Source organism: Phoenix dactylifera, chromosome 13 (genome assembly GCF_051530095.1).
Source record: "Phoenix dactylifera cultivar Ajwa chromosome 13, Ajwa_hap1_PhDact_Kaust_v1.1, whole genome shotgun sequence".
NCBI lineage: Eukaryota > Viridiplantae > Streptophyta > Magnoliopsida > Arecales > Arecaceae > Phoenix > Phoenix dactylifera.
In genome coordinates, this window is record NC_143202.1 from 23,030,643 (window position 1) to 23,042,411 (window position 11,769).

Sequence of the window (11,769 nt, forward strand, 5' to 3'; positions counted from 1 at the left end):
TGGTAGATGTCTTAATATAATCATGTGAAAGAAAATCGGCAGCCAATGTATGCTACTCACTTGCCACTTTGTTTTTCATGGTTATTGTTTGAGTCCTTCATAATGCCTTGGCATATCTGATGTATTTTGGTTAATTGACATCTGCCTTGTACCTTACACTTAATCATAGTTCAGTCCAAAACACCCTTAGAGTTTTCTAAATCTTGTTCCAAATAGATTTTCATTTGGGCCATTATGCTGCCATGGTGCTTCTTGACCTTCCTTTTTTTCCAGCAAATGAACTGAAAAACCTGAGGAATCATTCAGACTTGTGATTGCAAATTTGTGGAGCAAAGCTGCGACCGAACTGTTTTAATATTTGTTGCGCTAGATATGTAGCACTTACTGAGGACATCTAGTTATTGATGTAAATAAAGATCAATAATATCTATATTTTAAAATTAAGGTCATGATCTATGAAATCATTATACTAAATTGGGTGGAGCTTGGGAAGGCATTTCGCCATGGTTAAACTTCTAGATGCTAAAGACATTTGGATAGAAGGAGATTTGGCAACAGTTGTTTCTTGAATAGGAGATTTGGCAACAGTTGTTTACCCGACATTTGGAGCACTAATTCTTCATGTGTTACTCTATACCTATTGTGCATTTATTGGGAGGGCAATCAAGCTGCAGACTATTTAGTGATAAATGCTATGAAAATGGCATTGGATTTTACTGCGGGTTCTAATTTTCATCCCTATTAAGCTTCATAGGAGCCAGTGGATTTACAGGCAAAAACTTCGACAAGCATGTTTGTTAGAGAGACGCTTTCAAACTTTAGCTAAGTTTTTATATTTATAGTGAATAAGTCAATAGCATGTTTCCTTTTTGCCGAGTCTTATTTCAAGTATGATTTGTACCAGATTTAATACCCAAATTAGAGTGGGGGGTCATATCCTATATACTTCTAATACATCGTAAAAGATAGCCTCTGGATATATTAATAAAAATCCTTGGAGAGAGCTTCCTTCACCTAACAAAAGGTTCTTCAATCCAATTCACTCCAATTTGTATTGATTTTCACATCCCAAGATTAAAGAAAGTTTAATATATTAGGTTGCCAATCTATAAGAGGAGTTAGTTCCCTTTTTTTCTGCCAAAAAGAAAATAACTATGGTCAGTATCCTTTTAGAAGGGCCCAAACACCAAGGGTTGGCTACTAATTAGACTTCAAAGACTTGTTAATTACATGAGCCATAGAAACAAGGAGAGCATGCCCTTGAACTTTTACAGGGGCTGTGTTCAGTCTCAACCATTCACTAAGAAAAGCTTACCACCAGAACAAAATGACATGGCCAAAGGAATCACATGATGACAAAGAGGGTTCTGATCCAGAGATGAGACCATGAATGATGTCTTGCATGCTTGGGCTGCATCGAGCCATCGACAATTACTGATACCTGCAATTAGCTGGCCTTAGATCATTTTATCATAGCTAACAAGATGAAATTGCATGCTTGAATTGCACCTGTATCATCTAACAATTTCCCTGATTGCTTCTAACTACAAGAGGTATGTAGCAAAATCATGCTTAAAAGACATTTTGCTGTTTGAATCGACTCGACCTATTTTCGCAGAAATCGGTTGCATAGTTGCATTCTACATTCTGGGTTCCTTCAGCAGCATCTAATTTTTTTGGAGATGATGCTGGGTCCTTCAAAGATTGCCACGCTTCTGCTTAAGCTCAGCACTCTGCAACAGCCAAGGTTTAACTGGATTACCCGCCCGACGGTGTGTAGCTAACCAACCATTTATTTAAGCCTTTCAGGATCTTTTACCAAAAAGAAAGCACCCTGTAATGCTATTAGAATCACTAGGTATGTACTAAGATGATGATTCATGATAGTTCACTGGAAACCTTGACATTTCAATCTTGATGTGCATATGAAGTTGAAATGTAGACAGTTTAGCATTTGCTGTTCCATCAAATTGAAAATGAACAGTGAACATTACTTGTTACAGTTCCTTTTAATTATTTAAATTCTAAGCTGCACTACTCATGAGCCTCTGATAGAATACTTCAGGGAAATGGGGGTCAAGCTCTTCATATGGAGCTAATACAGAAGCTATTACAACAGAACATTTCTTTTGCAGGAAGTCTTCAGCCCCACATATCATGCACTCTCATTTTGCATAAAGCTCTCCGGCATGCGGAACCATGCAAGGCCTGGTTGGTTGCGCTGACCTGATCCTGGAATTGGAACTATGGGCCCCAAAGATATACGCCATAAATCGAGTATTATGGTAACAAGCATCGCAGCACCCAATGCATCGACAGCCACTCTTGGTAGGTCCCATGGTTCACCATTTTTCTCATCAACCCTGGATATTAGCAAAGATAGGATGAGCCAATGCTAACTATAAGCTAATCTTATGCCGATGGATGAAGTATGATGCAAGACAGATGGACGGTTAACAACTTTTTAGAAAGAACAGCGGATGACAATTTTAACAATGGTGCAGTCAATATATTTGTGTCCTGCACCTTGAGAAAACACGTTGGCCTGTTAGAGCCTTTGCAGAAAAAATTCTGAATGATTCTAAGGTGATGTTCTAATTAGTAAAAAGTTTTGGCAGATAAATCTGTCTCTTCACATACTATGACCTCCATGCGCATTGTGTCGCAAGTCAAAATGAGTCAGAAATACTTCCCATATGCCTCAGAGATAATGTTGAAACCATGTGTCAATTGAGTCCCAGATGACTTGCACATGACCTTCTGGTCTGTACGATTTGTGTCCCCATCAATTGATTGGTAAGTTAACAACATGTTTCCAGAGATCATATAACATTTTCCCCTACCCAAACTATTCATCTCCTTTAACTGTCATCTGTTGATCCTGTGACGAGAGAAAACTCCAAAAGGTTCTATATGATTTGCATTCCTATCTACAAAAGACTAGGTTAATACTTTACTAAAAAGGTTCATCCAAGAGATCACCCAGCAAAGTTCAGTATCTTTTTACTTGATTTCCAAAAAATCTACCACTTTTAACTGTAGCTTTTTAGTTCTATGCAGACGGTGAAGCTGATTCCAATTTGGATGATCATACATGGGGTCACCTAACAAGTTCTTTTTTTTTTCCTCTTGCTATCTCTGAACCCTACCATCCACCATTCTTTACTGATTTCAATTGTTTTTTTGCAGAGACATTTCTGACAGGTTATCTATGATCCAAATATTAAAGCACCTACCTGTATCATGTCATATCTTGGGTACATGTATTCCTGCTGTTTCAGAATCATACCGGGGTGGACACCTCTATATCATGTGTGCTGATGTGCACTGATGCATAATGGATCATAACTTTGCATGTGTAGCTTCGATATGCATCAACACAGACCAATGTATAGCAGTATAGGCTTGTACACTGATCTCTCCTTTTAAACATGCAGTCCACCTCACTAAATAGCCTTCAATTTCGATCTAACTGATCACACTCTTCTGACCTCCCCCATTATTTTTCTTTTTCTTTTTTATTTGTTCACAACATCTTAAGGCCCATCTACAGAATAAATAATGATAGAAATGCCACTTAACATCAGACCAAAGTTAAAAAAATTAGGGTGTGCACGTGCGTATGTGTATTACACATTCCCACAATAATGCTAGTATATGAGCTTCTCATAGTATCAGCAATATCTATAAACACCTATAATATATTTATAATATTCAAACATAATTATATGTGCCCTGTGATTTCTATCATGAATTTTGAGCTTATTTGCATTGCTCACATGTAAATAGTAATGTAACATTGACTCTTATAACAATTAGAGGGCAATGCCCATGTTAAATCGCAATCAACATATATACCTAAGATGGTTTATGATCATGAAAGTTTAAAACTGTATCCTTGTTTATAAATAGCAAAAACTAGTCTAAGGCAATTAATATTGACTTGAATAGAAAAAACTAACAAAAGAATATATTTTAGCATGCAAACATGCTTATGAAATTTTTCCTTCTAGTTCATGCCAGGTGTTCGCAAGATATGCCCACATATGCATACCACGTCACCCGCAATCAGCATAAGCATGACATACAATACTTTAAGCTTGATGTAGTCCCCATAACTAATTAAGAGGTATCCAAATTACAGCTTTTCTCCACCTTGAAGCTAAGGGTGACTATGGTTTATGTTGGGTGAGCTTAACATCCCAGGATGTGTGACCAACAATGGGCCAGACCCACAAGCTGTTATTCAACTATACCCAGCCAATAGCCAACCTGCCCAACCCACTTGCTAATTTCCTTAACCCTTTGAACAATGAAGATCTGCCCAATCCATTTATCCCCTCTTTCATAGTTGATATGCATAACAAAAGTTATTGAACATAATGTAGAGCAGTAGAAAATGTTTTGTTTTGAAAAAAAAAAAGTTGAATAGATTTTCAATGTTACAATTTTAACATCATACAAAAGTATTTTTAATGTCATCTTTGTCATAAATAATGGCTCAACTGATCATGCAGGTGCTACTTATACCTGGCATGCAAGTGAAACATGCCTGTGGTGCCCTCATTTTAGCAGCCCAGGTGCAAAATGTTTGCCTCTACTCTACAACAATAGGTATTAAATAGTACCGCTACCATGACAAGAGGTATCTATCCAATAACACATTGGAATTCCAAATGCTCTAACTAAAAACAACAAACTACAAAAGCGAGATTTTAATTGTCTTTGCATATGAGAATCTAGCCAAAACCAACTTGTTGAAAACCCCAAATCCATGGTCTTATAAATGTCTGTCTTTATGAACCAAGAAAATGTGTTAAGGACCATTTCCGAAGGGACATGCAGCCACATAGGTTTATCAGGCAACTTGATAGCCATCAAACTAACAAAAAGATGAGATTAGAGTATGATGGTGGATAGATCATTTCGGGAACAAGTTGGGGGCATGAGTCAATTTGTAACACAAGGAAATAACAACAGGCCATATGTTTATGGTGGGATATCCTTTGCAACTTCAGTGTTTTGTGATTTTATTTTGTTGTATTCATGTGATTTAATTGTATTTCAAGATCAAAATTTTGAGATGCCTTGCAACATCTATAACTAGCTTGAGAAAACCACACGGTGGAAAATTTTGGTGTGCTAGCTATAAGCGTTTTCCTCAGCACAATATAAGAATTTCATTTTGTTTTGTCTAGTTAATTTCACATTAATACTTGCTCAACATTAGGAAGTTCCAAATGATATCAATAGTCATGTAGGGCATGAATTTAGATACCTAACTCCATCTCTACATAGGATCCAATAACTTAATCAGTTATATCATAATTGTTTTCTAGATAATAGGGTTTTTGCTTTGAATAAGACATATATGTTGGAACAACCAATCTTTAAATAAGTTAGCTTTAAATGATTTTGAATGATATTTATGTTGAAGTGTCATGCCGAATTATTGAAAAGGTTTTATGATGCTTAGAATTCTCTCCCTCGTATGATTGATTAAGCAAACTTACACTATTGTCCAACAATTTCTTTTCCTTTTCCCCCCTTCCTTAACCTCTTCTGCCTCTTTATCTTTCAGTTCCTATGGATGAATGCTTACATTATGATGCATGCTAAATATATGATTGATGCATGCAGACTGTATGCATATACATAAAGCACGAGTGCATCAATGCAACTCAAAATGCAAGTGTACGGTTAATGAATGCAGAGACCAAGGATCTTAGATCTCAATTTTAATTTCCTAGCAGCATTTATACACGAACCCATCAGATTGTAATAAAGCAAAGAGATACTGGATGATAGTATTGAAATACTACTTATGAGATGCAAACAAGTTATAATACATGATACATGATTTAAAGGCATGTTTTCCAAATTCCACAATAAATAATGAAAAAAAATCCCTAAATCAGCTTCTTACCTTGAAAACATAGGGAAGCTCACGATGAAATAAATTGCATAAAACAAGGATCCCACTTTGTACATCGAAGCTCGATCGACAAACTCATAATAAGGAAACTGCAAGAATTCATATATTCCACAGAATATCAACATGAAGTTGTCAGTGCACAAGTGGTATTCAAGAACAGAAGTTATTTCTATGAATTGTCATGTCAAGGTGGCAAACATTACATGGTTTAATTCCACAGAAGTTTGCTAGAAGTGGTCAAATCATTAGCAACTTAACCAGAAAAAGCCAGTATTCAACTTAAAATGAAAAGGAGAATAATTAATTAGCAGAACTATAGCATTAACAATAAAATGATATAAGCATTGATAAACAAAAAATACACATTGCATAGACATGTCCTCACAGCAGGACAACAAATGCAATGATTGAAGATTTTATCCCATCATTAAAGTTTGAGTACCACCAAAAAGAAGCAAACTGTTGAAAGTTGATTTAGATAGCATTATAGGAAATGATGTTCATCAGTTGCTGCATTTCCGGAGTGTTGATGCTTATCCACTGTCACCTTGCATCTTGCAAGTTATAAGCATGCGAGCATTGTGTTTGTAGTATGTTGTAAATTCAGCTCTGCTCTGACGGCTGTATATAATTCGGGCTCATTAACATTAGAAAACATTCTGCAGGCTTTATATACTAAACAACATCAACCAGTCCTTGCGTTGGTTTCAAATTGAAACTCACATCTTGCAAACTACAACCATGCGAATGTTGCATTTAACTTTCCATCGAACTTTGGATTCATTAAAATTTGAAATCACCAGGAATCATGTTAAAAGTTGTTCAAGAAATCATAACATGGAATGACAAATTGCATAAGCAACCTTTCTGGGGAAGGCTGCCACGAAGGCTTTGAATTTTTTAGGTCCAAAAATATTGCTTGCAATCATCCTCTTTCAAGAAAGTAAGCTTCAACAATTAGAAAGTCTTTCATATTCTAATGTAGGCCTAATCAATTCTGTGAAATATGTTAAAATGATGTGTCAAATTAGTTCACCAACTAATATATAACATTGAATCCTAAAATCTATCTAAAAAGCCTAGCTTGAATATCCATTATCATACAAAAGCAAAATCCATACTCTCAAGGCTCAATAATGCTTGACTATGGAACTCAGAATGAAGCATAAACAAATATTACACATCCATGTTGCAGCCAGATTGCCATATTGTATGTGACATATCAAGCACATCTTCACATACTACCATGTCCAAACTTTCATTCAAATCAAAATATAAATGCACCAAAGACAACATATACAAATCTATATAAGAAATTGGATTTTGAAGATTTTAATCAATAAGAAAATAAGAACAAATTAATGTGATGAGTATGTTACCACATACATTTGAAATAGCTAATGTCTCCAAGTATGCTATGAAATAAGCAAGGGCCAAAATCCATGAAGCTTCGGTGACCAACCGAATTAGCTGTGGTAAGTACGCAATGGAGCGGCGTAGTCTACGAAGAGTTATGTTGGATGCCATGTGGTAAAATAGGAAGCAAGCATGAGTAAGAAGGAATGTTGTATGGGGTACCTGTAATGTAACAAATAGGAAAGGTTACATTGTTTTTTATAACAATCATCCCAGTATAAGATAACAATGATTATAATGACACCGATGACATAGTCATGCATAATCAATTCCAAGTATGATCATTTATAACAATCAATAATATAAGACATGAATTAACAGCAGAAATGGGGAAATATACATGCATGTCAGTCCCCATGAAAACTGACTATAACAAACTACATCTTTCACTTGTCCTTCCTGACTCACATAAATATAATAGCATCTAGCTGAGGCCATTAAACTATTCAACTACAAGCACAAAATACTGCTATATGCTATTCTTAAATGCTATTCATAACTAAAGAGAACCACACAAGTTAGTGTTCACACAGAACTTTTTGAATCATTAAATTACATATCTTCATGTCCAATCATGAAGGGTAGCTAATAGATACTAACCTCTCAAGGTTCTGTTATATTTTAGATTTCAGCATCAGCAACTAAGTTTAAGGCCTTGCTAAAAAAAAGGCTTTTAAGATTTAGGAAGACCAGGAGAAAGCCCATAAAAACATAAATATAAATAAAATAATCATATTACTAATAATAAAAGGATGTGCATTACAGAGGTTCAACCTAAGAAGAAATGTCAAAGAAGGATCCATCAAATCCAAATAGTTAGGGTCTTGCTTGCTGGTTATGTTTTTAAATTATGATTAATTACATTTGATAATTTACCACATTTATATTTTCATGATGAAAAGTAATAAAGACCCCATTTTATTAATTTCTATCAACAATATACAATGATAACCAGAAAATAACAAAACTGGACACTGCATCAAGATCAGGACAAAAGCACTAAGCATGGCATCGCTATGGCTTGTCACTTACATTGTTCATTCTCCATGATGGAAAAGTATATGATGCTCCAAGTACAGTGAAGAAATAATGAGTCCAAAAGTAGTTCCCAACATAACTAAAAATTATTATCCAGAGATTTGCCTGCAGCAAAATAGAGACAGAAACCATTTAACGTCTCAAAAGTAAGCAGGCATGATAGAAAAGCAACAATTTAGGATAAGCTAACATCCCGAATAACAGTAAGGACATTGTGTGTGTCTGTATGTGAAGATCTCAATAGGCATTTCAAGAGAACTGGATTATTCAAGGTCACGTGCTCTGTATATTTAATATGAGTAATCCAAGAACTGGATTGTTTTGCTCAAACAATACAGCTGACTATGTTATAGTTGTATTCGAAAACATGAAAATCTAATTCAACATTGTTGCCTAACTCAGATTGCAAGGGTTTCATGCATAAAACTCATACTTATAGTTGCAAGAAAGATTTTGAACCAGCAGACTTCATAGTTCCAACTTACAAGGAGTAAATAGCCCATTGTTTTACTGTGGTTGCAGGATTGTAATCTCCTCCATCCATCAATTCCTTTTAGCAGAAATTAAAGAATTATCTAGTGTACATTAGTTCCACATAACTGAAAGGAATAAAACTTTTTTTTAACACTTCTTAATCCTGCGATTGTTAATAAAAACTCCAAAGAATCCTTGTGGTCATGGTTTGCATCATGAGTTAACTTAGATGAAATTTACACAATACAAAAATCAATGACAAGAGGTACCTTCAACATCTGTATATAGTAACCAAATAAAATAACTAAGTCATATGCACTAAACAAATAAAAATTCATCATTGGGCAATGAAAATGCAATAAAAGTATAGCCAAGTAGATACATTTCCACTGCAGTTTCCAGTCAGCCGAGTATCGAGAAACTGATCCCATTCAGTTTTCCGCAAAAGAAAAAATATGGAAACACTAAAGTGATAAACCATTAGGCAGCACAATCATTAAGTTAGATCTATGAAGAAAATAGCCTGCCGCGGTTTTCACTTATAATTCTCCTATAGCTTTTTATACTAGTTTTCATGGTATAGAGTTAGCCATGGAGAATCTGGCATACAAATGAATTTGCAAAGTTTTCAATAGGAAGTTCACTAATGTGGCCACACAGAGGTTCAAAAACTGAAAAGTTACCTTTACCCAGTACCGATCCTTCAAGCATTTGCCTCTGTCTGCCTGCAAGGAAAGAACAAATAATCAAACCCCTAAATATGCTAAACATATACTTAATCTAATTATCAAGGGTTATCCTGATTGTCATTTAGGATTAAAAGTTTAGAAGACTTACAAAAACTAGCATTAAAGAGTATAATGACCAAATTTATGCAAGTGGCCTGTTCGACTGATGATTACTAGAAAGACTTTTTTCTTTATTTTTTTAAAGAAAAAGATATGGTTGGCATAGCTTCCCATTTTATGCATTAGCTTCCCTCTTTCACTAAATCTTTATTTATTTATTTATTTTTGCATCCCATTTCTGTTTCTTGCATTGTTTTTTGAACTTCTTTGAGTTTGGCAGCTGCTGTTCAGATATCTAGGTAAAAGCAATAAGACATACTTGTTTATATTCCTCTTTTCTTTCACTATTGTTCAGCTTCATCACAAATCCAAACTTTCACTAGGTCCAGGCATGCCACATATAGATGGGCACTAACGTAAAACATGTGCAAAAAATACAGTATAGGCGCTATCTTGACTATCACTGAGATATGCAGTAGCAAATGCTTGTATTCCTGGTCGCTGCATTATCCCCGCAGGCAGTTTTTGCAGGGATAATGTACTTAAGATAATCACTTAGAAAAATGTACTTACGATAATCTACATAACCAACTAATCAATCTACCAATAGTTTACAGCAATACAACAAACAGTAAGACATATTCCATTTAAATGATGACTCTTTGTCAAAGATAGCATAAACTGACTTTGGATTTAAAAAATTGATGCTCCAGCAACCCAGAGATTTCACTCAAGAAGTCATTCAACTGGTTGTTGCAATTCTGTTGTCCCTTTTGAATTGGCATTAGAAAGTGTGCCATGTAATGAATGAAGCAAAGCGAAAGCTCTAGACAGCTGAATGACTTCCTCAAATGAGAAAGCACCAGGGCATTGAGCATCTATATTTACAGAGTAAAGAGAAAAATGTGCACCTCTCCAACAACAAAAATGGGTATCAGGAAAGCCGGAACCGCGGAAACCAACCCAAGAAGCAAATACTCCAATTCAGTGAATCTCTGCCATCACAATCAGTTCAGCTACAATGTCATTTTATAACAATAACATGCTAAGCAATGTTAAGATCAGTTCAAGATAATGAAATTATATTCATCCATCAACTTTTGTATAAATAAAAACACTTTTTAATAATAGAATGTTTGCTGAGATGATCTTAATACACAATGTAGATTTGGTCTAGAAAACATAAATCCTTTTCACTTGAAAAAGAACTAAATTATCAGCTTATGAACAAAATTTTCCTTCAAAATCACATCAAGATTTGATCTTTTCTTGAATCCTCTCGAGGAACCAAACGACAGGAAGAAAAAGAAACAAAGAACGGATCTAAACCTCGTAGAGCTTGTAAGGAACCACGATCCCGATGGTAAGGGTGAGCCAGAAGGGAGTGTAGAGTAGAAAGAACGCCTCCCCCCATCTCTTGCTCGGATTCGAAGCAAGCCATAAGCTTTGGGACGCAGTGGAGCTCTCCTTCGCTCCTTTTCCTCCTTTAAGGCCTGCAACAATTGGGAGGTCAAAAACCCTAAGAAATGGAGCTCGACACTGGAGTTCTACGGTGCCGGGAAAGGGCTGCGTGGCGGCTTTACCTCCCATCTGTCGCACGCTTAGTTCTCTCTCTCCGACCGACCGGCCAGCAGCGGATCTCGTCGTGGACTGAGGGGCGATATTCCCACTTCCGCCGCCAACTGCCCTCTTCTCGCTTTTAAATCGGGGAAGGTTTCTTGTCACCTTCCGGTGAGGGGATACTGACGAATTGACCGCCGTGATCCCAGTTCACTCACTTCCTATCGACTGATTAGTTTTTTTTTTTTTTTTTTTTTTTTTTTTTTTTTTTTTTTTTTTTTTTTTTTTTTTTTTTTTAAGGGCAAATCATATAGCTATAAAATTTGCCATAAGCTTTGGGATGCAGTGGAGCTCTAAATTATATAGCATGTCGGTAGACAGCAGACTGGGATGCACCATCCTTCAACATGCTTCCGTCGAAATTCACTTTGAGATGACCAAAAGGTAGAGGCACCCAAAAAAGTAGGACGAACCTAGGCGCTGTGATAGCGGATAAAGTGCCCCAGATGTCTCCGGCCATATCATCAGTGAACAACGTGGAAGCTGCAGTAACCTCCT

The 11,769-nt window shown here is 36.0% G+C and overlaps 1 protein-coding gene across 1 annotated transcript; it reads right to left on the reverse strand.

Moving 5' to 3' along the window:
- Positions 1–1,887: 1,887 nt before the first annotated feature.
- CPI1 (cyclopropyl isomerase) lies at positions 1,888–11,391 on the reverse strand. The gene is made up of 8 exons (XM_008793501.4): positions 11,235–11,391; positions 10,981–11,144; positions 10,563–10,646; positions 9,547–9,588; positions 8,384–8,494; positions 7,322–7,513; positions 5,927–6,024; positions 1,888–2,363 (listed from the first exon to the last, which is right to left on the reverse strand). Exons 1-8 carry the CDS (start codon positions 11,239–11,241, stop codon positions 2,156–2,158), a joined length of 906 nt encoding a protein of 301 aa, XP_008791723.1. The 5' UTR covers positions 11,242–11,391; the 3' UTR covers positions 1,888–2,155.
- Between the last annotated feature and the right edge of the window lie 378 nt (positions 11,392–11,769).